This window comes from Salvia splendens, chromosome 1, assembly GCF_004379255.2.
Source record: "Salvia splendens isolate huo1 chromosome 1, SspV2, whole genome shotgun sequence".
NCBI classification, from domain to species: domain Eukaryota; kingdom Viridiplantae; phylum Streptophyta; class Magnoliopsida; order Lamiales; family Lamiaceae; genus Salvia; species Salvia splendens.
In genome coordinates this window covers 13025667-13053194 of record NC_056032.1, presented here as the reverse complement: position 1 = coordinate 13053194, position 27528 = coordinate 13025667, and the positions used below count along the sequence as shown (strand labels likewise).

Below are 27528 nucleotides of genomic sequence, written 5' to 3'. Positions count from 1 at the left end.
GGATACTTTTTTTATAATTTTAGTTTTTAAATATTTTAATAGATTTTTATTCTCTTCTAATGCATGTTGTTTCGTTCGTTAGTTTTTATATTAAAATTACAAGTATAAATATTTAGCAAGAAAAAATAAATAAAATAAAAACGATTGGTCAGATTTTGAAACTTCGAATCGTTATAATTATTTATCGTACCCCTAAATGAAAAATCATGGATTCGCCACCGTGCTCACCCATGCTTAACTCTCCTTAGATTGAGAAGATATTCTCTAGTCTAGGAATACCAAAGTAGCAAGATGACTTGGTGTGTCCAACCTAAATGGAATTTTAAAAGGGTCCACCGCCAATTGTATAATCTTGTATTTGAATTTTTAAATACTCTTAAAAAAGGAATGATATTAAAGAATGGAAACTGCACACTCCTACTTCCCCGCTGGAAGTCTGGAACTAAAGAAAAAAATGGCAATATTGTATAAGCTAAGAAATTATTCCAAATTAATATACTATATATACTCCATCACTAATATTAAAAAATACTGTATATATAATAATCATCTTTTATCGTTAATAATAAAAATTGCAGATTTTATCACCAATTTATTTCAAAGGACTGTTTTTCTTTTTCATATTAACATTTCACACAAAATAATATATAATTTATTTGATGGGACTGCTTTTTATTTTTATTGATAGCATTGCACATAATAAATAATTTAATTATATGAATGAGTATGTAGTGTAGTTTTATTTATTTATACTATTGCATAATAATTACTCCATATAATATGTTAAAAATATAAAACTAGCAACAAGACGATTTGAAAATAAATTTTATTACATTAACCATATATATGTGTGTGTATATAATTTACGTGTACATTAAATTGGATTTTCTCCCTTAGATTTCCTCTTATCAGAGCTTTGCGCAATCGATTTTCTCATTCAATTCTGTTATACACGTAATAGTTGTTCATCCAGATTGAAGTAAAATGCATATCACTTTGAATGATGATTTCCAAATGAGTTATTGTAGCTATTCTGAATAAATCAGGAAATGCTACCGAATTAGGAGAACATTCTGTAATAATATTTTACCTCTCTTCGATAATGGGAAAGAAGAAAGAGGCAAATCAAGATAAAAAAAAGGAGTATCAAGGATCAAACGTGCATCCTTTGTATATGAAACAAAAGCTTAACTAATTGCTCTACATCCTCACTTTCAAATAAAGAACTAACATTAATATACTTACTTATTAATTACAGTATTAGATTGTTTTTCCGGTTAAACTGATAAAATCAATTTTTTCTTACACACTAACCAAAATCGAAAATAGTTATCGGTTAATTGTTACTAACCTTAATCGGTTAAGTTATCACTTAACTAATAATCGATTCACCATTAAAGCACCTTTAGCGTGAAAACATTTGAGCACTACACGAGACAATTAATTATAATTATCATTATTTTTATTATCTATATTAATTGAAATATTCTTTAATGGCTACACTTGGCTAGTAATTTTATGACTCCATAGATTTATTTATTTATCATAAAATTTAAGTAGTTGCACAAATCGAAAATGGGAGCACGCCAATACAGATTATGACATTCTAAAAAATTGTCAGTAATGATTTTTAGTAGTAGTAAATTTTTTTTCCCAGAGTGAGGGAGCAATAAAATTCGTGTCCTAAATTTTAGGGCAAAAAAATACTGGACTGCTACTATTCGTTTTCCCCAAAATCCAGCTAGCAAATTAGCAATCCAATATTCAGTGAATCGAAGAAAAAAGAGAAACAAAATACGATTACATAAATTTATTTACGTTCGCCGTCTCTCTTTCTCTCTCTACTAGCGCCTTTTTTTCTTTCTATCTCCCTGTTTCCCCCCTTCTGCTCCGATCCCGCTCGATCTACGAATGCAGGTTAGCTACTTCGATCTTCTGGTGATTATCGATATATATTCGAGCCGGAAGCTGTGCAATTTATTGAATTTTGGAGGGAACGAGGATCTATCAATAAACCCTAATTTGGACTTGGTCAATTGGGTTTTTTTAGTGTTTGAATGAAATGTTGGAGTGTTTTATCGTGTAGTTTATGTGTTGGTTTGTTGTTCACTGCCACTTTTATTTGCTTAGCAAATTTTGGATGATTCCCTGTTTAATTCTGTTTTTTGACTTTGTATACGAATTGATGGGCAGTTAGTACATTTTTATAGTTATGTTTAGCTTATTGCTTTTGTCTTGTTCAATGTCACCCTTTTGGATTATGGTTAATTTTTATGTTTGTATTTTGATTTGAGCCGCTAAAGAAGTATTTTTGAAGTGTGTGGTAGCTCATTACTGCAGAGTGAATCGATGGACTTTGAATTATTAGATTTTATTTATGGGATAATTCACTTGTTTGTAAAGAGGTCACTTAATTACGTATTTGCATGATATAGAAGTTTAAGTACCTATAGAATTAGAAATGTCACATCAATCATGAGTCTATACAAAAACTGTAGTTTCCCAACTTCGCTCGGTTCTGGAGTGCTTCATTTTTAAGTGACTGTCTCTGTGCCGTTGACTCATTACTGCTTATCTACACACTCGACTCATTCTGGGAGTTCTTTAGTTGTGTCCAATGCCCTTTGAGATCTCTGATGACTTGTCTCTTTTTTTTTGGCTTTTCCAGCTTTTGGCTGCATAGGCAGTGTGAAATTTATAGAGAAAGGACTTAGAGACATGAGTTATTCATCCTAATGATGGATGGAAACTCAAGATTTGATTTGATGTCAGCCAGTCCAGATACTAATTTTGCTGGTAACTACCAGAGTAGCCAGAGGGGATACACTTCTCCCTCTTTGGGTCGGTCTTCAAGTTTCAGAGAAGGTTCAGATAGTAGGAATATTTCTTCTGGGAAGGCTAATTCTAGGGGTAGTGCTATTTCACCGGGAGATGTGCCCTCATTATCTCAATGCCTAATCTTGGAGCCAATTGTTATGGGTGATCCAAGACATGCTCGGTATGGTGAGTTGAGGAGGGTTCTGAGTAACTCAGTTGGGAGCAATTTGGAGGAAAACTCTTTTGGACTTGCTCATCTAAAGAATTCACCTCCAGCAGCTGTTGAGGAGCTAAAACGATTAAGAGCTAGTGTTGCAGATACTTGTTTCAAAGCCAAGTAAGAATTATATATTTGTTTGGAAATATTGCATGTGCTGAGCATTCATGAAGATCATAATGAATTGGACCATTTCCTTCAGTTTCTAAAATTCACTTTATGTTCCAGAGCACAGTTATCTAAAACCTTGCTCGTGCATAAATGTTTTTTATTTGTTTTTCTTATCATCTTTGTATATTATGAAACAAATACTTCTCTTTTTGACTAGTGGGCGAGCTAAAAAGTTCGATGAGCATTTGAATAAGTTGAGCAAATATGTTGAGGCTTTGCCCTCAAAGAAGCCTCAGCAGCTGCGGAATGAGCAGTTGTCAAATGAAAGATCTAGTGGTGCAACCTTGAAGATATCTCAGATACATCGGAATTCTTCGGAATTAGGGGGTCAGAAATTTGATGACCGGTCTAAGAATGTTGGTCTCAGTAAGCGGTCACGTACCTCAACAAATGAACCCCGGGTTTGTAGAACTAGAATCTATTAATTATTTCTGCTGATTTGGGTTCTAACATCGTACTTTTACTTAACGAATAGATTGCTAGTTGCAAATGTCTCATCCCACATCTTTCATTCTGCTATCGTTGTGTCAACAATATCAGTCTCTCTCTCTCTCATAAGAAACAAGCAAACTGCGCCCAAGAATATCCACCCTGAAAACAATATGAAAACAAGACTAGAAGTATAAGATAGCTATTCTTCACTCTGACCTGGCGTACTTAATAGCAGGAAAGGTTGCTGATTATGAATTGAAGTGCTTGTGTACATTGCAAACCCACACTTCCTATTTTTGGTCTATTAATAAGGGAAAGCTATAAATGGCACATAATTATAACTACTGATTTAGAGGAGATATCAAATAAGTATCTTACAATGTTATGCCTAAAATGCACTGGTATCTATTTTACATTCTTGTGTTTTACATTTCTAGTGGTTATGACTTGAATTTCACCAATAGTTCTGGTTCTTTGAGGTTACTTTTGTTATTGTGTTTAGAATTAATTGCTCACTTCCCTATTTTCAGGCAGAATGCAGGAATAACACAGTACTGCGGCAGCCTATGACAGTGACAAAACAAAGAGACTTTCTTAAAGATAATAATGCAGAACCTGATATGGTTGAGGAAAAAATAAGAAGGTTACCTGCTGGTGGAGAAGGATGGGATAAGAAAATGAAAAGGAAGCGCTCTGCTGGTGCAGTGTCTTCAAGATCCGTTGACAATGATGGTGAACTGAAACGGAACATGCATAATAAGGTTTCTATGGATTCTAGTCTGCTCCCTGCTGATTCTTCACATGGTTTCAGGTAATCAAGTCTGTTGTTGCCGTTGTTTACTGAAGTATCCAGAAATTATTTGTTGTTCTAATCTCGCTGCTCACTTTTTTTTTTGCCATGGAGATTAGTTTTGTGGGGGAGTATTAAATTTATGGAACTGTTGATGGTATTGTTTCTAATATTATCATGTATTTGCCCTGGATATGCTATTTTGACAGATCAGGGGCTTCTGGTGGTGGTAACAAGCTAGAGCCTATGCCATCTTCTGCTGGTTCTACTCCCCGTGTAACCTTCAAAAGTGAACAAGAAAAATCAATGTTCTCAAGGGATGTGTCTGGGGGACCAATAAAGGAGAGACCCCTGGGAAAAGTAAATGTTAAGTATGTGTCTTTCTTTTTATACATCTGTGCTTAGCTAAGAACTTTTTTTCAATTTATCCCTTCTGCAATAATGGTCTCTAATCAATTTAATTATTTATGTTAATCTGAAGTGGAATTTATTGGGATGACAATTCTTATGGGCCTCCTTTTAGGTTGAATAATCGCGAGGAGAACCATACCATGTCGTCTAGCCCAATAGTTAAAGGAAAGGCTTCAAGGGCACCTCGGAGTGGCTCTATGTCTGCTGCTAATTCTCCTCGCGTGACTGGAACTTTGGAGAGTTGGGAACAGGGTCAAGTTGTGTCTAAAAACACTTCCAATGGTGGGCCTAACAATCGCAAGCGTCCCTTACCTTCCGGATCATCCTCTCCCCCAATAACTCAATGGGGTGGTCAGAGGCCACAGAAGATGTCACGAACAAGGAGAACAAATCTTATTCCAGTATCAAACAATGATGAAATGCAGATGCAATCTGAAGGGTGTTCTCCTACAGAGTTTGGTCCAAGGATAAGCATTGGTGGGATCAGCACTTCACTTCTTACCAAGAGCATCACTAATGGGAGCCAAAATTTTAAAGTAAAATCTGAATATATTTCATCTCCAGCCAGATTGTCTGAAAGTGAAGAATCCGGTGCTGGTGATAACAGAATAAATGATAAATGTGTGGGAAGTAGTGATCTGGAAGAAAGGACTGCAAATGCAGGCCAGAGTGTTGGACCATCAACAATCCCTATTAAAAAGAATAAAATTGTTGCCAAAGAAGATATTACTGATGGTGTGAGAAGGCAAGGGAGGAGTGGACGAGTATCACCGTTTTCTAGAGCTAGTATTTCACCAACAAGAGAAAAAATGGATAATGTGGTGCCAACCAAGCCTCTGCGAAATGCAAGGTCTGGTTTTGAGAAGAGTGGGTGGTACTTTATTTTCTTTGCTGAGTACACTGAATCCTAGTTTTATGTAATTTTTTCCTGTTGCTCAATAAGTCTTTACATATGTCACAGTAAGTCAGGCCGTCCTTTGAAGAAGCTTTCAGACCGCAGAAACTTTTCTCGTCTTGGCCATGTGACACATGGGGGATCCCCGGATTGCAGTGGTAAACCCTTTCAATATATTTTAAATTTTGGGTTATGGGGACAGTGCCAATCAAAATTTTAGTTTTTGTAGGTTTCTTGAATCCACTATGTGATCAGTGGTAGATGAAATCTTTAAATTGTAGATTTTAAGTCTAATTATTTCTATTTGAGGTTTGACCATTGGTCCGGCAGTGGTTCTTTTAATGGGTTTCTAACCTACTTTCTCTTTAGATCTATGAATTGCTCCTTGTTCATTTCTTGAGTCCTGTAGAGCTTAGGCTAAGATAAAGCTCCACTTTTTGGCTTTTTATCAGTACCTTATAGTTGTCAATAGAACTTGTACCTTGTGCTTGACCTGCTTTATCACTTAATTAAGCTCACCACCTTCACTTTAATGAGTTCAATGTCATGTTCAGAATGAAGTGTGAGTCCTTTAGCAGAATAAGTGATACGAACCCTAAGACAGTTTATGTGTCTTGGTATTGAGTTAATCAGAACAAACTGAGGTATTCTTCTTTCTCAGGGGAATCAGATGATGATCGTGAAGAACTCTTGGCAGCCGCTAATCTGGCCTGCACCTCTAGCTGTAAGCATAGCTGTTTTTTTTATCTTATAAAAAAGTTTATCCTACATGTTTTGCTGATCACCACCATGCTGCAGTCAAAGCATGTTCAAGTGCCTTCTGGAAAACATTTGAGGCCTTGTTTGCTTCTATAGGTCAAGATGAAAAATCATACTCATCACAACAGGTGACACCTTATTGATGGTTACTTATATTCTCCAATTCTTGTTGTTAGTCAATTTCTAAATGTTCTCTTTATTTTGTATCAGCTAAAATTGGCTGAAGTGTCATGTACAAGTTTGGCTCAGAACCAGAGCAATGGGGATTTCGATCAGGTAGCTGGTTTGTAACTTAATATTTCATCATATTTCATTTGAACACCACTTCTCCAACCCTTGTTGGTCCATGTGATATTCCTAATCTGCTATTTGTTTCATAACTCGAGCTGAATCTTTTTATCGAAATAATTTTTTGAGTGTTTTCTAATATGTTCTTAACAGAATCTGTCACACACCTCTGGTTTTCTACGGTATCTGATGTTTAAAGTGCTTGCTTTTATTTTATCAGGATGATTATCGCCGTGTAGCTATGCCAGCTTCTGGCTCTGCTTCTTTAGATAGGTTGGATTCTGTTGAGCAACGCCCTAATTCCTTTATACATGGGTCCTCAGATGCAGAGAAAAGCTTTTGCAGAAGTACTCCACTTTATCAGAGAGTACTATCTGCTCTTATTATGGAAGATGAAATTGAAGAGTTTGAAGAAACTGGATTTGGTAGACTAAGGAATTCGGCTAATAATTCATACTTCCTCTCTGAAACTGAAAGTCAGCGTGCGAATAACTTAGAATTCTCTGAGCCAATAATTGGGGCTCAAACAAGGAAAAATGGCAATGCACATAAGATTTTTCCTTGTAACGGGAATATGGATGTTAATAGGAGCCCTACTGCACTAGACTATATGTGTAATGGTGATCTGACACAAAAAGATGGTTTCATGCATTCAGAGGTTGAAGTTTTGGTTAGGCTTTCAAGATTTGAGCATGCTCCACAAAGCGTGCTGCCAAATAATAGCAGCATTTCTTCCTTAAATTTTCAATATGAGCAGATGGGTGTTGAAGAAAAGCTTGTAGTAGAACTGGAGAGCATTGGCCTGTTCCTGGAAGCTGTGGTAAGTTTCAGATCATAAAGACTGATACTGAAAATTACAATTTTCATATTTACTCTCCTTTTCTTCATGCAACTTATCTGAATAACATTCCTGATGTTAAAGTGCACATATAGGTGATTAATTATCGTTTCCTATTTTTATGCGTTTTTGTTAATGACTGTCTAATGGACACTATGCAGCCTGCACTGGTTGACAAAGAAGATGAGGGAATCAACCATGAAATTGCTAGGTTGGAGAAGGGACTTCTTGAACAGGTCATCTGCACTATCTTTAAGATATACATATTTCTCTAAATTCATGGATGAGCAGTCTTTGTTACTAGTTCCTGCTTCCTTCCTCTTTCGAACACTTGCTCTCAACATCTCAAGGCTGTGTGCATGGTTCAATGTGATTGATTTTCTTTCCTGCGCTTAAAATTTAGGTTAGGAAGAAGAAAACATGCTTGGATAAAATAGATAAGGCTATTCAAGGAGAAAATGGCATGAGAAGGTAAATTTCTTATTACTTGAAGCCATCATATGTTAAAAAAATAATCAAGGAGTAGTAGAAGTATTGTTAGCATCAACTCATGATACATACAATGTGTTTTATTGTATGTCAGGGACCCTGAGCAGGTTGCAATGGACAAGCTTGTTGAGTCGAGCTATAAGAAACTTCTGGTCAGTTTTAAATTCTTGATGCTCTATGGTATTATCGATAAATAAATCTTCCGAACCCTGGAGTACTGGATTGTCTGTGAAACTATACCTTATTGATTTTTCCTGTCCATCTGCCACTCGAGTGAGACTGTGTGAGTTAATATTATACTCCCTCCGTCCTTTAAAGATAGAAACTATTTCCATTTTGGTCAGTCCCTTAAAAATTAAAATGATTAACTTTCTATTTTAGGAAATTTCTTTATCTCTAACGAGATAGGACACATTCTCCACTAACAATAATACTTCAATCACTTCTTTCTATCTCTCTCTTACTTTATCAATTGTGCATTAAAACCTGCGTCATTCCAAAAAGTTTATATTTTTAAAGGATGGAGGGAGTAGTACATTTGAATTGTTGAATTCTCATTGATACATTTTTTAAGTGTCCTCAGTAACCATCATCTTTAGTAAGGCACTGCACCATTTTCTCTTGTTTTATATGGAACAAAACTACATACTGATTTCGGTTCTTGTTTGGAATGATTTGCAGGCAACTAAAGGAGCCTTTGCTTCTAAGCATGGAGTTACTAAGGTGCCAAAACAAGTTGCTTTGGCTTTTTGCAAGAGGACACTAATTAGATGCCGTAAATTCGAAGATTCAGGTATCAGTTGTTTTTCTGAGCCTGCACTTCGGGAAGTCGTTTACGCACCACCTCCTCAGTTCTCTGAGATGGAGCTACTTTCTGGTGTTAACCCAGCAGCTGCTAATGGTAAGCACTTTATCTTGTTAAATGTAGTTACAAATAGCCAATACAAAATATGATCCAACTCCCAGCAAGTTCTCAATATGCTGTGATATACTTAATGTGTTTTAGATCCTGTAATAATGTTCAACACATCTTGGAAACAATATTTGCATTTTCCGTTTTATCCTTCTTATCTTCTATTCGTTTTAATAGTAAAAATGTTTTTTTTTTTAATTTGGCAGATGCACTTGGGACTTCACTTCGTCTTTTCGATCACGGTGTTGCTAAAAATGGGCCAATATCAAATAGGGGAAAGAAAAAAGAACTATCTCTTGATGATGTAGGTGGTTCCGTTTTCCGAGCCTCGGCTGGTCTAGGCATGTCTGGTGGTGCAAAGGGAAAGAGAAGCGAAAGGGATAGGGATTCAAGCAAGCACGGAAGGTTGTCCATGGGTGGTGCAAAGGGCGAGCGCAAAACAAAATCGAAACCGAAGCAGAAAACAGCTCAGCTTTCAATGTCTGGAGTCAATAAAATCGCAGAAACAGGCAGTGAAGCAGCAAACCACAGTGGCAACAGGAGAAAAGATGTTAGATTCATGTCTTCCGGTAATTCCCCTCCTGGGTCATCGAGAGACGCCAAGGATTCTTCGGCTGACTTCTCGGCTCTGCCCCTCGACAACATAGACGGTATAGAAGAGCTAGGTGTAGATTGCGACACAGATGCACCTCAGGATCTCAATTCTTGGTTCAATTTTGAAGTAGACGGTGAAGAACACGATGACGTTGTCGGCCTTGAGATACCCATGGATGACCTCTCAGACCTGCTCATCTTCTGAGCTTCACCCCCTTGTACAGCTTGTTGGAATACTGATTTGTTTAGAGAAATAGACTGCTCATTTTTTTTCAGTTCGGTGGGTGCCTCACCCTACGTTCGTCTTGGCCTAATGGCTTTTGTAAGTATGCATTTTTGTTGTAATCTAGGAAAATCTTCATAGTCTGACTAATTATTTTCCCCACTAAGAGATGTTGTGATTGTATTTCTATCATTCTTTCTGTATTACATTATTGTAAGATGTCATTTTGACAAAGGATGTTGATTCAATAATCTTATAATCAAAATAAACATAATTCAAGTTTATTCATTCGGAATCCATCACGACAATAGTAGATAATAATGTGTGCATGCTATGAATATAATGACGAATTCTGCAGTTTCTCTCAAGAATTTCTTGTATTAATGGCTTCAACTGCACACCATCAAAATTTTGTGAAAAAACAGTGAAGATCAAGAACTAATCAATATAGACTTGCAACTAAACAGAATCAGAGCAAAAAACACAAAATTAGCCTTTTCATTTATGTTCTAGCAGAGCCTCCTGCATAAGCATCATTCACGGGAAACGTTCTATGAAGACGCGTCAATGCCTGATTTGATATAGCATTTCTCCTACACAGAGAGTTTGCAAGCTCCATGGCCTCTGCTCGCCACCCTGCAAACCCCACACCCTCGACTAGCAGAACATACGTCGTCTCATTAGGCAGGCAGCCCTTCCTAACCATCTCTGCCAGTATTCTAATAGCATCACTGATCCTACGAACTTTGCACAGTCCAAGAATGACAATGTTATAAGTAACAACCGATGGTATAAACTCACTACTCTCCATATCTCCCAACAACTCAACAGCCTTATCCACCATCCCATCTCTACACAGACATGATATAAGAGAATTGTAAGTGATCTCATCAGGATCAATCCCCTTACCTATCATCTCCGAGACGAGCACCAGAGCTCTACCCCGGTCCCCAGAGTTCCACAACGCACTCACCATCGTGTTATAGGTGCTCACATCCGGGGGGCACCCGTTCTCAGCAAGCTTCCCAAAGACCTCCAAAGCCTCATCAGCATTGCCATTCTTGCACAATGCTGATAATATAGTATTGTAGTTCACTATATCAGGAAAGCAGCCGCTCGAGACCATGTAATCCAAGAATGCTATCGCCAAATCCAATCTCCCTTCTTTGCACAGAGCTGAGATCAATGGATCATAGGTATAAGTATCCGGGCTCAACCCCTCATCCATCATGATCTTCAACATGTTGATGGCCTCCTCCAGCTGCCCCTCCCGACACAGCGAACTGATCAGAATGCTGTAGGTGACTACATTCAGCTCACACCCAGCTGCAAACATCTCCTCCATCAACCTCCCCCCCTCATCCCACCTCCCCTGATTCAGCAGAGTCCTCAACAAGATGTTATACGAGATCACATCGGGCTTACACCCTCTACTCGTCAAGCTCCTAACAAACTCGAATGCCTCATCCATCAGTCCACATCTACACATCCCTCTAATAATGGTATTGTAAGTATACATATCAGGCTGCAGCCCTCTAGCCAGCATCTCATCAAAGATCTTCATTGCCTCACCAATCCCACCTTCAAGAATCATGGCCTCAATCAAGATAGTGTAGGTGATGACAGTAGGCTGACAATTCTTCTCCGCTATCAAATCATCCATCATCTTCAAAGCTAAACTAAGCTTCCCGCGATTGCAAAGGCTGCCAATCATAATATTATAGGTGACAATGTCAGGTGCAAAACCCCTCTTCCGCATCCTGCTCAGCACCTGATTAGCAGAATCAATCATATTAGCTTTGCACAAGCCACTAACAAAGGCATTGTAAGCGTAGATATCGGGCTCGCCATATCTCTCAAGAATCCTCATCGCTTTGGCAGCTTTGTCGACGTTTTTGGAGCTGAAGAAGCCCTTGATGAGCTTGGTGCAGAGAATGACATCTGCTTTGTACCCCAAATTGACCATACATTCAAGAAAGTAGAGACCTTCATCGTAGTTCCCGGCTTTGCAGGATCGGTGGAGAAGTTTCAAGAAATGAGCTTCTTTGAAATCGGTGTAGGCGGAGACATGATTGGACCTAGCCTCAGTAGAAAGCTTAACCTTGAGTGTGTCTAGGTTTGTGATTTGGGAATCTCCGTTGCTTCTGCATCTGAAAAGGGAGGTGTAAGAAGGGATTTTGTGGCGGAGTTTGTGAGGGGTGAAGAGGAGGCGCTGAGGAAAGAATTCAGCACAGAGAGCTGTAGTCATTAGTTTTCACGAGGTTGAGCTCTCATGGAGCATTATCGAGAGAGATGGTTGTGAAGGTGTTGCCTTTTGTTGTCCACTTCCATTACCACCATCGGATGCAGGACCCGATTTTCATTACATATTAAGAATCGGATAAGGGACCTCTGTGGCGACACGTGTCATATTTTGATAGGGTTCGCTTTTTCTCATTAGCAAGTTGATAATTCATTATCTTAGTCAACTTATTATAAATGATTAATTACCTATAAAATTATGAAGTTTGATAAAATTCTCTTTTATCTTTAAAATTTGAATGATAAATCATGAGGTTACAAAATTTTTAAAATTGTCATATTTGATTTTCATAAGCTAAAAATTACGTTCTTTAATTGTCTACGTCGTAACATTAATATACATATATGACAATATTAATTGACAATATTAATTGACAATACCAAAAATTTTACACCTCTACACCAATTTAACATTGAATTTGCCTCTATAAACAATATATGAGACAATTAAACTTTTTTAAAACATTGTGATTTATCATGTTAATTACATTTCACCAAATTTCATAGGAAATGAACCCTATTATAAATTACAAATATGAAAGTATCACGTATTCATGTCTAAACGGGAAAAGAGAGAAAATAATACTCCGTCCGTCCCTCATAGTTGAGTCATTTTTTTCATTTTGGGAAGTTCTCTCATAGTTGAGTCATTTCCATGTATAAAACAATTAACACTTTTTCTTACTCTTACTTTATATCCTCTCTACTTTATTTACTTTCTACTCCATTCTCTGTACTTTTTTATCCATTTACTTAACATACTAAACATCCATTTTTTAAACTCTCAGCGAAAAGTTTTACCTCAACTATGAGGGAAAGAAGGAAGTACTCCACTACTACTACCAGTAGTATATTTCTTGAAGTTCACAAAATGAATTCGTTTGGAAATCACGCCACAACCAAAACCTATAAAGAAAGGCCATTCATTTCCTACCTAGATTGATTTCTGGATCGAGTTGCTTGATTTTTGATTCATTAGAGGAGGGCTTATTCTTGAATGGTGTATCAGGCATGGCTAGGGTTTGGAGAGAATAGAGAGAATGTAGAGAAAAGTAATTCACGATTTTATTGCTTGATGATTATTGTTCTGCCAATCACCCTTTAAATAGGTGTTACAAATACCTTTATAAGGTATGATATCAATCTCCTCTAATTAGTATTAAATCTATAAACAATGTGATTGATCCTAATCAATGTAATTGATCCCTATAATATTTTATATTTCTAACACTTATTGTTACGGACTCAATTCCCACATCAGTTGTGAGAACAAAGCTGATGTGGAGTATATAGAATAAATGAACTCTCTCTTAACATACTAGTGTTTTGTGCATATGGATATGGTATTATCTCGCTGATTTTGATATTTGATATTTGATATTTAATGGTTGAATAATGCTTAGTAATGTGACTTTCTTCTTTCTTCAAATACTGTATGTTTTTGGTTTGTATTGGTGAGTCACTGGAGCTAATTTTGATTGTTGAAGCTGGATCAATATAATCACGTGTTTAAATTCTGATGATCATGATTGTTTGTATGTCTTAGATTTGTTATTGTGCTTAGTAATATGTACTACTATAACTGTAAGTTGCTTCGGCTTACGTTGTTTTTTAACCCATGTAACATTGCTGAGATAATAAAATCTGGTTCCTTTCATTTAATAGATTAAATCTTCAACATTCTATTTAACCAGGGGATCATCATAACTTGCACACTCAAACTGAATGAATACTATTTATATTGAATGCTGCTGCCTCTGTTTGTTTTTTTCTTTTGAACTACTCCACTTCGTATAACTAATTGAGCTCTTCTTACCTAATCATGGCTGTAATGTGTACTCCGTATTTGGGAACTACCAACAAGCATTGCTTCCCCACATATCAAAAATAATAAATTGTGCTAAATCTTGTCCAAAACTTGCAATTACTATGCACATACATGTACAACTTATTAGTAGCCTTTACTTTAAATACACAAATTATGTTAAAACTTGTCCAAATTTTCAACATGTTTGATCAATCTATTAAAAGAATACCAGCTAAAAGCATGTATATTAATCAAGTAATTATTGATTTAGGCAAATCGTGTTTCTTACATGGCGCACCAAGTATAAAAAATAAACATGATGTATTGTTTTCAAATTTTGGTTGGTATTAAATTAAGTGGATGCTCCTCAATCCCTCTCTCTATTTAATCATTGAGAGGAGCGAGTGTATAACTATAATCAATTCTGCGTTTGGTCCACCATCTTAATTATTGCCTTGAACTAGTTCAAACTCCTTCAACTTTTCTTCCTTTGCTACTCTTTAACCAATAATAAATTACTACTACTAGTACCATTTGAAATTTGAAATGATATTTACTAATCACCATACGCGCATTAACTCTGATTTCTTATTATATATGCTAATTCTTTGGATATCCCAATATATGACCCGATTAATCACCACACACGCATACACAATATAGAGTCGATAATAATATAGAGAATATACCAATTCTGTATTTACCCATTTTAAAGTCATTTTCCCACACAATTCATAGCAATATTTCCCCTAATAAATGAATTACGACCCAAGAATTGTGTAAAAGGACGACCAAACAGCATTCTATCGAGAATTAAAAATCATAACAAACCTATGAAACACATATCTTTATCAATAATAATGAAGGAAAAAAACGCGTAAATATATAGTGACTTTTATCTACATGGCTATACATTTGTACATGAAAAATGGGACCCAAAATTTATATATATTTATTAATTTACGCGCTCGTACCATTTGACCACTCACCCGACTCCAACCGACCGGTCAGCTCCACTGGACCGTTTCCCCTTCTCTGCGACCGGCTTCGACCGGTCCGAGTTCCAAATATAGAGCTGAAAATCCTAGCGAGGCCGGTTTTCTTACCGTCACCGCTCTTGAACCCGACCCTCCCAGTGCAAGACACTCGTGGTGAAGCCGGTTCAGCTGCATGTATGGCAGCCTTCCCGCCCGATTCAGACCGGCTTCTGAACAACCACCTGCCCGGTTCAGCTCTACCGGTTTTCTGAACCTTGGGCAGCGCAAAAACCGATGGTTTTTGATGAGAGACGACGGTGGAGCGATGAGAGAAAGAGGTGAAGTTGCGGTTGTAGCCTATCTTCAAGGATGATTTGCGCTGCATTACAGCATTGCGATCGAACCACTCGTATTCGTCGTCGCTGGGGACGTAGAAGGACTCCGGTGGGAGATCGGAGGAGGTTTCTGATAGATCTAACTTGGATTGATCAGAAGCCATTTGTTGGATTGAAAGAGAGAGGAGAAGAAGAAGAAGGAGATCAGTTGGGAAGATTAAAGTAAGCATATGGGGATGTTCCCTCATAAGATAATGACAAAGGAACTATGCTAGTATATATTTTAGCCATCCTACTATCTTTTAAACAACTATGGTTGTTACGTATCAAAATTAAATCCAAATAATTGTGGAAATTATTCTATATATTGCTAATTTAATCTCAAATTATGGGAGATGATGCAAACTCAACCTAATTTTGAAAGGTTGCAATTGAGACTAAACTTTTCAATTCATGGCAACAAAATATACACTCCCTAAAATTTCTGATCATTGATTAATTAATTTGTACTACATTTCATTATTTACAAACTTTTGGTCACTTTATTATGCCACGTCATTAAAATAAATCTTGTAGTAATTCTGTAATTGATAAATTGAAAATAAACGTATAAAGAACTAGTTTTTTCTACACTTCAATCATGAAAATCTACTATGGATGCATTGGTGAACATCGATCCATATGTAGTTCGATCTCAACAAGCAAAAAATCCTCCGTCACATGTTACTCGCACTTTTCATTTTAGACCGTAAATTTAGGATTGATTTTTTAGTGTAATTAAATTAAAATTTTAAGTGTAATGAGACATCACTTAATAAATGAGCTCTTACCTTAAACTAACATATTAATTAAATGCATTAATTCTAACTTAAACTATAAATAGTGTAAGGAGTTTGTGATGTAAGTAACATGAGACACGGAGGGAGTAGTATAACTTTGTTAAATGTAGTGTTCTGGATTTTTACAGTAAACAAATATGAAATGCGTCATGTGGGGTGTAAAAAAGAAACTAAATTAAGATGTTGTAGACATGGCATGGAACACCGACATATAATTGTAATTCGTGCTATAGTTAGATGCATGTACGTATTTTAATGCCATACAGAAAAATGCGATAAATAAGGTGACTATAGCTATTACAAACATTCAAATATAGGTCGACAAGAATACATAGATAATCGAGACAAAATACTACTCCTAGAATAGTTAATCAAGAAGATGCATTCCATCGCATTTTATCTTTTGATTTATTGGATTGGGTGACGTGTGTTCAGTACTACTATTTGGTTAGAGGAGAATTATTAAAAGTTCATAATCCCAGTAGACAAAAACTAAGAAAAAGTGTCACAAGATAATAAGGAAAATAGGGAAGTGTTACAAGATAACAAATTTGTAGTCAATTTATTATTTAATAAAACAATTAGTATATTATTAAGAAACGATTAATAGCCATATAATTCGCGTGTTATATAATTTCAATGTATATGGTTATGTTATGTTGATCGACCTTCTTTCCAGTGAAAAATCTAAATGTCAAGAAGAAAAAAAAAGTAATGTCAATCGGAGAAGTTTGAAAAACAAAAACTCATAAATTAAAGAATCCTAAATTGATATTCACATCATTGAGCAGAGCTTAACAGGCGGAGTTACGATTTTCAAGTCAATATTCAAAATTGGTAAGAGCTGGCATTAATGATCTCATCTATCTAATTCACACTATCATGATTTAATAATTCAAATTAGGTATTCTAAATTTGATATAGATTATAGACCACACCCCTGTTTGCAATGCGTCCACATTTTGAGGTTAATTTATCGTCGATGACAAATATAACCGATGCCCAATTATTATTAATTGTTCGAATTCAAAATTTAATCACCCCGTAATACACGCTAGACGCTTCAACTAATTAATTTATATTTTAACATCAAAATACAACAAATTAATTTATCTTATTGTTCGTAGCTACCTGTGAGCTGAGCCAGGGACGGAGCCACCTTATAAGAAGGTGGGGCAAATGCCCCTCCTCAAATATGTTTACATGTACTAATTTATGGTCCAATTTTGTAAAATTATTAAAATTTTCTTGTATTTGCCCCTTCTCAAATTCTAAAATTTTCATCACATATAACTTTGCCCCCTTTCATTTATAATCCTGGCTCCGTCCCTGAGCTGAGCACGAGTTGAGTATTGCAAATACGAGTATATAAAAACTGACTGACTTATTGATATAAACATAATCAAGCTTAAAATTGAATTCATGTACTCTTAAATTTGGAATATCCAGTCACATTATAATGGTTTCTATAACGGAGTATAATTATTAGAATAATACATTAATTATGTTTAAATTTTAAGATATAAGTAAAATTCCTTGAAGGTATACAACGGACTTATATTAAGCTAATTTCAAGAGATTAGATATTACAAGTTGAGCGTCTAGAAAACCCAAACATTACATCTACGTACGAGTCTAGAAAATCGAATATTATGAGATGTACTTAAGTATTAGTACTATATTTTTTGTACTAAAGTGTATTTTAATGCAAGAAATAGTGCAATTGGAAACGACTAGTTTTAAAAAGAAAAAATAGATGTAGTATCGAAATTAAATTGGATCAGCAATAAAAGCGCTTATTATTAATAAGTACATCAAGGATCGATTGTGTTTTAATACTAATACTAATACTAATACTAATACTAATACTAATACTAATACTAATACTAATACTAATACTAATAATAACAATAATAATAATACGCGTATACCATTTTACTTTTTTCGAAAGAAGGTTAATAATTTGTTTTTAATGAACCCATACCGAATAAGAAAGACCACATTAATTAAACCAACGTAATATTAATAAATTATTTACAACTAATAACATCCATGTGATATGAAGTTCACGTGTGTATAGTAGCACTGGTTTAGTACTTAGTAGTATTACAGATTTCTCAAGATTCATTCCAGTTCAATTTATTTTCACGTTTCAGAATGTCTTAGCAATATACACGTGTCGAAAAGTCGCAAGTAATAATTTTCTGACAAATGGTAGATCGGTCGTCAGAGAACAATTACGGAGAATATCCGTCAATATTTATCTCTATTTTCTTTGTTATTTTTATTCTGAATCCCAGAGTAATTAATGATGAAAGTTGGAAAAATAATGCTTTTTTTTTGGCAAAATGGAATACGGAAAAAAATAAGTTAATTACGGTCATAATTGTAACTCTTCAGTGATACCGGATTTTAAAAAGCTTAATTAATTAGTGGTCTAAAGAGAATAGTGTAAAAATAAGATAATCATATTTTTTTTTGTTTTTTTTATAATTTCCAAGGACGAGCCGAGTGACTAATTTCTACGCGGATTCGTAGACACCTCAATGGGTAAGACATGCCCAAGAATTTAAAGCTGCTTCATACCTAAGAGCATCCGCAGCGGTGGCGAAAGACGCCACCGCCGTCCGCGCCGTTGGCAAGGCGCAGGACCGCCGCCGCTGCAGCCGCGCCGCTGGCACGGCGCTGCTCGATGTATCGAGCACGTCCGTGCCAGCGGACGCACACGTGGCGCGCTCCCATTCGTCAACGGCATAGCCGTTGTGTTTAAACTTTTTTTTATTTTTTTTTTAAAAATCGGTATTTAATTATAAATAATGCTAAAAAATAAAAAAAAAATATTTTCCAAATCCCAAAAATATGGCCGTTTTTTTCCCGTTTTTTCTGAATTTTTTTGATTTTTTTTTATTTTTTTTTCCCCAAAATCATCTATAAATACACACATTCATCATCCATTTATCACATCAAATCATCTCTCATTCATCTCTCATTCATAATTCTCATACAAACTATCAACACATTCATCCCCCACTCAAATTCTCAAATGGATTTCACCCATATTATGGCGGAAGCGGAACGCGAAGAACAAGAATACTACGAACAACATCGTGCCGCTTACGAAGCATATGTCGCGGCGAATACCCCTGCTCCTCCTCCTCAACGAACCAGATCAAATCGACGGTACATCCATCGTGACCGGGAGGGAGCCCACGAAAGGCTCGTTGCCGACTACTTTGCCGACCAGCCGCGGTTTCCGGCAGATTACTTCAGGCGCCGTTTTCGCATGTCAAAGCGCTTGTTCATGCGAATTGTCAACACATTGTCCGCACGTGTTGAATACTTTCAAACAGGTGTAGATGCAGCCGGCCGGCAAAGTATCACGGCGTTGCAGAAGTGTACGTGTGCCATCCGACAACTCGCTACTGGGCAAACGGCCGACATGTTCGACGAGTATTTGCATATCGGTGAGTCCACTGGAATCCTATGTTTAAAGAATTTTTGCGAGGGCGTTCGTTCTGCTTTTGGGGATGAATTCCTTCGAGCACCCACCACTGATGATTGCCAACGGTTGCTTCGTCTTCACGAATCAGTCCATGGCTTTCCCGGAATGCTTGGCAGCATTGACTGCATGCATTGGAGGTGGAAGAATTGTCCGACTGCTTGGAGGGGGCAACACTTGAGCGGTCACAAAGGCGGCGGCCCAACGCTTATCCTTGAGGCGGTCGCCGACTACCGCCTATGGATTTGGCATGCATATTTCGGCGTTGCTGGATCCAACAACGACTTGAATGTGCTATATTCGTCACCACTCTTCAATGATGTGATGAATGGTGTAGCACCGGCGATCGACTTCACCATCAACGGAAATATATACCGCATGGGTTACTATCTCGCCGATGGTATCTACCCAAGGTGGTCGACGTTCGTGAAGACGCTCCACAACCCGCACGACCCGAGACGGGTTCTTTTTGCGCAGCGTCAAGAGTCAGCGCGGAAAGATGTCGAAAGAGCCTTCGGGGTCCTTCAAGCTCGATTCAACATTGTGAAGGCCCCGGCTCGGCTGTGGTACGTGAATAATATCGCCGACATCATGTTCACGTGTATTATATTACACAACATGATTATAGCCGACGAAGGGCCGAGGGCGGCTAGCTTCTACGACGAGGACGAAGCCGGAAGCTCAACAGCGAGGTCTCCCCTACGCCGAGGCGAGCATACGACGGTTGGCCAGAGGATCGAGACAAGACACACAATGCGCGATACTCGAATCCACAATCAACTACAAGAAGACCTAATCAACCACATGTGGGCGAAATTCGGCAACGAGTAGTGTCATTTTAATTTTTAGGATTTTAATTATGTAATTTTTAATTTTTAGGATTTTAATTATGTAATTTTTAATTTTTAGGATTTTAATTATGCAACGTTTAATTTTATTTGTCATTTGTAATATTTATTGTGGGTTTTAAATGAATTTTAATATTATGGAAATGTTTTTGTGTAATTGAATTTTATATTAATTGTGCTCGTCCTTGCGGAAGAGCACAGTTGTGGGTGTTGTGCTCTTGCCAGAGAGCAGGCATGAATAGTACCGCCCGGGCCCACAACCGTGCCGCTGGCAAGAGCACGGTTGTGGATGCTCTAAAGACAAAGATTTGACCATTTAATATTTTAATTAAGGATAAACGGGTCTCATGGCACTCGACCACACTCCATGGGTTAGATAATAATATTTTATTCTTACAATTTATTGAACAACTAACATTGATAAATTTATACACCCTCCGTCCCATTAAATATAAAATATTTGAGGGAAAAATTCTTTTTTTGGTAATGCATGTTAATGGAATTCTATTTTAATGAAGCGTTTTAGTTGTATTCCGACTCAGGGAGTGACGCATAACCGTTATGCGTCGTTAATAGAGAGACGCATAACCATCATGCGTCTTTTTTAAATGACGCATAAGAATTATGCGTCTTTATTTAGTGACGCATAAGCATTATGAGTCTTTATTTAGCGACGCATAAGCATTGTGCCTCTTTCTTAAATGACGCATAACACTTATGTGTCTTTCCCTAGCGACGCATAACACTTATGCGTCTTCTGTCGGGTTTTAAAACAGGCAGAAGGCAGAAAGCAGCGAACCAAGCGAACAAATCGTCTAGGGTCGACTTCATCCGACGAATCCCAACAATTTCCGGTGAATTTCCACCATTTTCAACCATATTCCGGTAATTGTTCTTCAATTTGGCTAAATACATCATTTATTGCTTAATTTGTGCATGTTTTCCGTAATTTAGCAAAATTAGGGCTTATGATGAAATTGATGGATTTTTGGTCGATTTTTATTGTTTTGTTGCCTATTTGTGTATTTCATATGCATATAATTCAATGGGTAGAAGTAAGTGATCCAGTTTTTGTAATTACGCCCCTTTTGTTGCCTATTTGAATCTTGATTATGTTTTCAAATTGGAATATAGCTTGTCGTTTTCAATTGAAGTTGCAATTTAGTTAGATTGTTGAGTTTTTATGATAAAAATTGAAGCTTGGTTATGTTTTACAATATTTTTCATAAAAATTTTGGGTGAATGTTTTGAAGTAGATGACATCTGCAAGTTCCGAAGAACAATTATGTTATGGACCTGAGGATCCGTCATTACTCTTTCATCAAAACGAACACATTTCAGCCTCATTGTTGGCAAATGACACAACAAATGTTTTGAGAGTTCATAGGACGGAGAGTAAGGTTTGGGCAGCAAAGACTATACATTGTCTCCATAATAATTCAATTATGTGTTGGTTCATATCTATTCTCATCGCATCACAGATCATTGCTACCAATTCAGAATAAGAAACACATGAATTTAATATGATCGAGCTCCTCGCATGAGATGGTTCATAACCAATACCCATATGTGGTAGTTGCACTACTCTACCACCCCAATACAAACTCACAAATACTTGCATGATTTCTGCATAAAAAACATTTAAAAACAACAATTATGGACATTTTTCCTACAAGCCCTAATTTAATAAATTGGGTAAAACTAACAAATGAAATCAAAATAAACATGAATAATGATGAATGTAGCTAAATTGAAGAACAATTACCGGGTCTTATAGAGAAAACGTTAGAAATCGCCGGAAATCGCATGAAATCGAGAGAGGAATAGAAAGTGTATTCTGTGCGCTGCTTCTGCCTTCTGCTGTTAAAACCTGACTGAAAGACGCATAACCGTTATGCGTCATTACACTAAGACGCATAACCGTTATGCGTCATTACACTAAGACGCATAACAGTTATGCGTCTTTAACGACGCATAATGGTTGTGCGTCACTAACAGAAGACGCATAAGGGTTGTGTGTTTCATTAATAATGACGCATAACAGTTATGCGTCACTCCCTAAGTCGGAAGAACACTACACTCTTTCATTAAAATGGAACTCTATTGCTAGCCTAAACAAAAAAAGAAAACTCAATATTTGAGGTATGAGATTTTATGCAGTGTTGTTTAGGGAGTTAATGAAGATAGGGTAAAGTAAGAGAAATGAAAAAGTAGAGATATAATTATTTTAATTTTATGAAATATTTCATTTTTAATGGAGAGAGGGAGTATAAAAAGGAGATACATAAGCAGTTTTATGTCTTCTTCCAAAGAATTCGGACCATAGACCACAACACGATTACATCTCTCTCTAGCATCAACAAGGGATGAAAGAGCCACACCAACACTGCGTATTAGCTGCAGTTTCTTGCTTGGATTCGAGTCTTTGGAAACACGACCCTTTTCTTCTCCAACAACCCTAATTTTGCTGCTAAGTTTGTTCCTCCTCAACCTGAATTGGATACATCAATTGTTCGAAATTCATCCTAGGGCAACACCATTATGTAGAGTAAAACCAATAGCTCATCTTGAGGCTCCCCGTCAAATGAAACTTCAAAGTATTCGGTCCATCTAAAAAGCATCAGTAGATGACACAGAAAAAATAATTTGGTATGTGCTGAATTGTACATGTACAAAACAAGAATTCACATGAATTGTACAAGTACAAAACTTGTTATGTTATACTTATTTCTTCTTTCTCATCAATGCAAAAGAGCTTCACTTAGATCTCAGTTATTCAATATTCAGCTACCGCAGATGACTAACTGAGGCCATCTCCAAACATGCTGCAAAATGCAAATTTCCAGTGAAAAACACCTCCAATCATACTCCAAAACGCATCCCAAATCGTCCCATTTTTGCGTTTTTGAACAGTATCACTCCAAAGATGCAGTAGCACTGTAGCTACTGCATCTCACTTTTTGAAGTTCCTGGAATTTGCAATTAGCTCCCTCATCCTTTGTATTTTCGAATGGAAGCAACAATTGTGGAGAGTTGTAGATGGTTGAAGAAGATGTGAAGGAAAAGCAGAGATGCAGAGAAGAGAAATAAAAAACCAGAGAAGGGGAAGAAGACGATGCGGCGCTGGGAGAGAGAGACAGAGAGAGAGAAAATTAGGTATAGATTATATTTATTAATGGCATGGGCTAATTAAACCACCTCCAATTAAACATATGTGGAGTATTTATTTGAGAATTAGGCTAATTAATTACTATTATATGTATAAATGTAATGGTGCATAGTATTTATATGTTTTAATACGGTTTTATCAATATTTAGTTGAGAAAGTTAATTGATATTTAGTTTATTTTATACAAATTATTAGCATTAATTATTTATTTTGTGTGATTTGTGAAATTATGTTTAATATAATTTATTGAATAATTTATTGAGTATGAATTGTAATATTAGTATTTAATATTATAATATAACAAATTAAATAATAGTACAATATTTAGTAATAAAAGTACTCATATTACCTAACACGTCCTACAAATGGAAATTATGTTACAACAACATAAAACTAAAATAAAGACAAACAACATATTACAATAACAAAATGAAAAACATAATCTAATAATCCGGTAAACCAGAACCAGAACCTCCTATATTATCGAAGTACGGAGGATATGTTCCAGTTGCATAGTCATTTGGTTGTTCTTGTTGCTGAGCTCTTTTTTGTAAAATGCATCTTCTCTCGGCTTGGAAATAAGCACGACTATCCAGATCGACTATGGAGCTCAAGTCCATAGCCATGATTTTATTTTCTTCCTTCACAGTTTTGAGATCATGGCTATTCTGTTGTTGTTTCAAAAACATAGACATATTATCGTTTGCTTGTTTCATGTCTGCAGTATATAGCTCATTTTGTTTTTCTAGAGTAGCAATAATTGATTCCGAGTTATCAGACTGTTTTTTCTTCAGTTTAGCCCTCTTCACGCCGATAGGCCTTGATGAAGAAGAACCGCCAAGGATTTGTTCCTCGCCATCATCACAGCTCATAGGAAATGAAGACAAAGTTTGTGAGCCATGCATAGTATGAGCCTGACTTTCTGAATCAGAACTTTGCATCCCACGTGATGCTTGTTGTCTAGAGCTTCTCCCTGCACAATCTTTAAATTTTTCAAAATTTTTAATCATCTCCCAAACATGAAAAAATTTCCAACCCGATTTGTATTTTGAATCTGTCTTGAGCATTTGCATGGCTTCATTCATCTACAAATAATTATAATCAATTAATCGCATGTTCAAAGAGAAAATGAAACATTAAAATATGATTAAGCACTCACTATGTCTGCATTTGAAGCACCGCTTCGATTTCTTGCTTCAGCAGCTCGGATACATCCATGGAATTTTTTGTTGCTTTCTTGATGGCTTGAATATGAGCCTGCATAGATCTTTGCGTACGCTCCTGCCAAGTGGGATCTCTTTCTTCAGCTTGATTGAATCCATCTTCCACGCGCTGCCAGAATCGTTGTGCTGATTGTCATGTGCCTATGCTAGGATCTTGTGAAATTTCCATATAAACTTTACACAAAAGTATGTCTTCATTCTCTGTATAACTTTCTTGACGAACTGACATTTTGTGAGATAAAGATAAAAACTTGGATGAGATAATTGTGATGTTGTGGTTTCTTACATTTATAGATATGAAATTATTTTTCTACTTTTTGAATGGGTGACTTGGATTTAAATCTACTTTTGCGATGAATGGCTATGATTGAAAGCACGCGGATTGGGATTTTTTTGTTTCCGGATTTTGAGTGGATGGCTAGGATTTAAATCTACTTTTTCGCTGGGTGGCTACGATTGAAAGCACACGGATTGTGCTTTTTTTGTTTCCGGATTTTGAATGGATGGCTAGGATTTAGATCTACTTTTGCGATGAGTGGCTACGATTGAAAGCACGTGGATTGTGCTTTTTTGTTTCTAGAATTTGAATGGATGGCTAGGATTTAAATCTATATTTCCGATGTGTGGTTACGATTGAAAGCACGCAGATTGTGCTTTTGTAAAATCATTATAAATTGAAGGCATGTTTTGATCATTTATCATATCAATCAATCACTCAAATTCATCTATCCTTCACCATGAATTCGAATTTTATTTCTAGCTCTTCATCTTCTGATGAAGATGGTGAAAATTCTCATATGATATACACTTACAACCAATTTATGCAGGATATGCAACGTAGAATCGACAACAACATGTTGATCCAATACCTTCGTGACCATCAAAGTCCACAAATATATCGTGGATCAGTTCTAGGGCATATTGTCATCAACCGTGACCGAGAGGGTACTCACGCTAGATTGTACAATGATTATTTTGCTGATAATCCATTGTACAATGAAACCATGTTTCGTAGGAGATTCCAGATGTCTCGTTCATTATTCCTTCGTATTGTGGATGCAGTTAAGGAACACGATGACTACTTCGTGCAACGACCAGATGGAACCGGAAGGCTTGGACTATCATCTCTTCAAAAGGTAACATCTGCTATTCGTATATTGGCATACGGTGTACCAGCTGATGCTTGTGATGAGTATGTAAAAATAAATGAGAGCAGTGCGATCAAAAGTCTAAAACGTTTTTGTCGTGCAATAATAGAAGTTTTTTCAACGCAATATTTGAGAAGCCCGACAACTAATGATATTGCTAGACTTTTATATATTGGTGAGCAACGTGGATTTCCAGGGATGCTAGGTAGTTTAGATTGTATGCATTGGAAATGGAAAAATTGTCCTACAGGGTGGAGCGGTTCATTTTCAGGTCGTAGTGGAAGTCCTACAATTATCCTTGAAGCTGTGGCAGATTATGATCTTTGGATATGGCATGCTTCTTTTGGATTGCCCGGCAACAACAACGACATCAATGTGTTAGATTCCTCTCATCTTTTCTATAATCTCACTCAAGGTATTGCTCCTCCTGCTTATTATGTTATTCAAGGCAAAGAATACAATATGAGTTATTACCTAGCTAATGGAATATACCCAAAATGGTCTACTATTGTGCAAACAATTCATGAGCCTCGTACCCCAAAGACAAAATATTTTGCTATGAGGCAAGAGGCATGTAGAAAAGATGTAGAACGTGCATTTGGTGTTCTCCAATCACGTTTCTCAATTGTAGCAGGACCAGCGCGGTATTGGGATAAAGAAGTGTTGCGTGACATAATGATTACATGTATAATTTTGCATAACATGATAGTTGAAAATGAGCGTGACCTGAGTTCTCCAATCGAAGTTGCTAGACACGCACCACAACCAGAAGTTGAGATGACGACAAATGAAGATGTTCGATTTCAAGAGTACTTGACTCGGTATGCCTCAATAAGAAATAAAAATGCACATCTAGAACTTCGAAATGCATTAGTTGATCATTTGTGGGAAAATTTCTCAAATACACAATCTTGAATTTTAGCTACTTTTTATGCGTTGTCCTATGTTTTATATAATCATGATGTCTTTGAATGTATTTTAAGTTATGTATAATCATGATGTCTTTGAATGTATTTTGGTTTATGCTTGAATGTTATTATAGTACGTTTGATGTATTATAATTTGAAGTTAGTGTATATTTTATTGAATGCATAATATATTTAATATATATATATATATATATATTATAAATAATTATATCAAATTATTTAATTATATTTAGAAAATTATTGACAAAATGTCGTGGGGTGAATGTGTAATTTAAATAAATATGTAGTTAAAATTGAAAAAGTAAAAAAAATAGGTGAATATGGAATATTCTTTTGGGTTTTGAGTTTGGTGTAAATGGTTGGAGTAGAATTACTGTTTGATGTGACAGAACTGGAAAAATGGGTTTGAGTTTGGTGTAAATGGTTGGAGATGGTCTGACTGACGATAAAGACCAGACTTCCCAATTTTTAGCATTAAAGGAGCTTTCCATAAGCAGGAAACCATATATATATATATATATATATATAGAGGTGTGATCAAATACAAACTCTCTATAATACAAACTATACAAACTGATGTCAACGGAATGTACAAATTCTGTCAACGGGGGCTGAT

At 36.3% G+C, this 27528-nt stretch overlaps 4 protein-coding genes across 7 annotated transcripts; 2 read left to right on the top strand and 2 right to left on the bottom strand.

Moving 5' to 3' along the window:
* Positions 1-1685: 1685 nt before the first annotated feature.
* On the top strand, positions 1686-10125 carry LOC121742961. 4 transcript variants are annotated; one of them, XM_042136114.1, is made up of 16 exons: positions 1686-1917; positions 2669-3154; positions 3363-3606; positions 4168-4448; positions 4637-4798; positions 4951-5712; positions 5800-5891; positions 6395-6457; positions 6532-6620; positions 6703-6768; positions 7001-7600; positions 7780-7854; positions 8022-8089; positions 8202-8259; positions 8789-9008; positions 9227-10125. In XM_042136114.1, the coding sequence occupies exons 2-16, from the start codon at positions 2736-2738 to the stop codon at positions 9817-9819; spliced, it is 3792 nt and encodes a 1263-aa protein (XP_041992048.1). In that variant the 5' UTR covers positions 1686-1917; positions 2669-2735; the 3' UTR covers positions 9820-10125. The 4 variants fall into 4 exon arrangements, with proteins under 4 accessions (XP_041992048.1, XP_041992056.1, XP_041992074.1 ...); XM_042136122.1 differs by having other exon boundaries at positions 1687-1917; positions 4951-5688; XM_042136140.1 differs by lacking the exons at positions 1686-1917; positions 3363-3606 and having other exon boundaries at positions 3040-3154.
* A 70-nt stretch (positions 10126-10195) lies between these two features.
* LOC121742985 (pentatricopeptide repeat-containing protein At3g04760, chloroplastic-like) lies at positions 10196-12162 on the bottom strand. Its single transcript, XM_042136151.1, has one exon. The coding sequence runs from the start codon at positions 12083-12085 to the stop codon at positions 10340-10342; it is 1746 nt and encodes a 581-aa protein (XP_041992085.1). The 5' UTR covers positions 12086-12162; the 3' UTR covers positions 10196-10339.
* An 11811-nt stretch (positions 12163-23973) lies between these two features.
* LOC121805081 lies at positions 23974-25041 on the bottom strand. Its single transcript, XM_042204854.1, has 2 exons — positions 24772-25041; positions 23974-24697 (listed from the first exon to the last, which is right to left on the bottom strand). The coding sequence occupies exon 2, from the start codon at positions 24695-24697 to the stop codon at positions 24056-24058; it is 642 nt and encodes a 213-aa protein (XP_042060788.1). The 5' UTR covers positions 24772-25041; the 3' UTR covers positions 23974-24055.
* A 522-nt stretch (positions 25042-25563) lies between these two features.
* Positions 25564-26936, top strand: LOC121804371 (putative nuclease HARBI1). The gene is made up of 2 exons (XM_042203878.1): positions 25564-25780; positions 25898-26936. The coding sequence occupies exons 1-2, from the start codon at positions 25573-25575 to the stop codon at positions 26896-26898; spliced, it is 1209 nt and encodes a 402-aa protein (XP_042059812.1). The 5' UTR covers positions 25564-25572; the 3' UTR covers positions 26899-26936.
* The last annotated feature ends 592 nt before the right edge of the window (positions 26937-27528 follow it).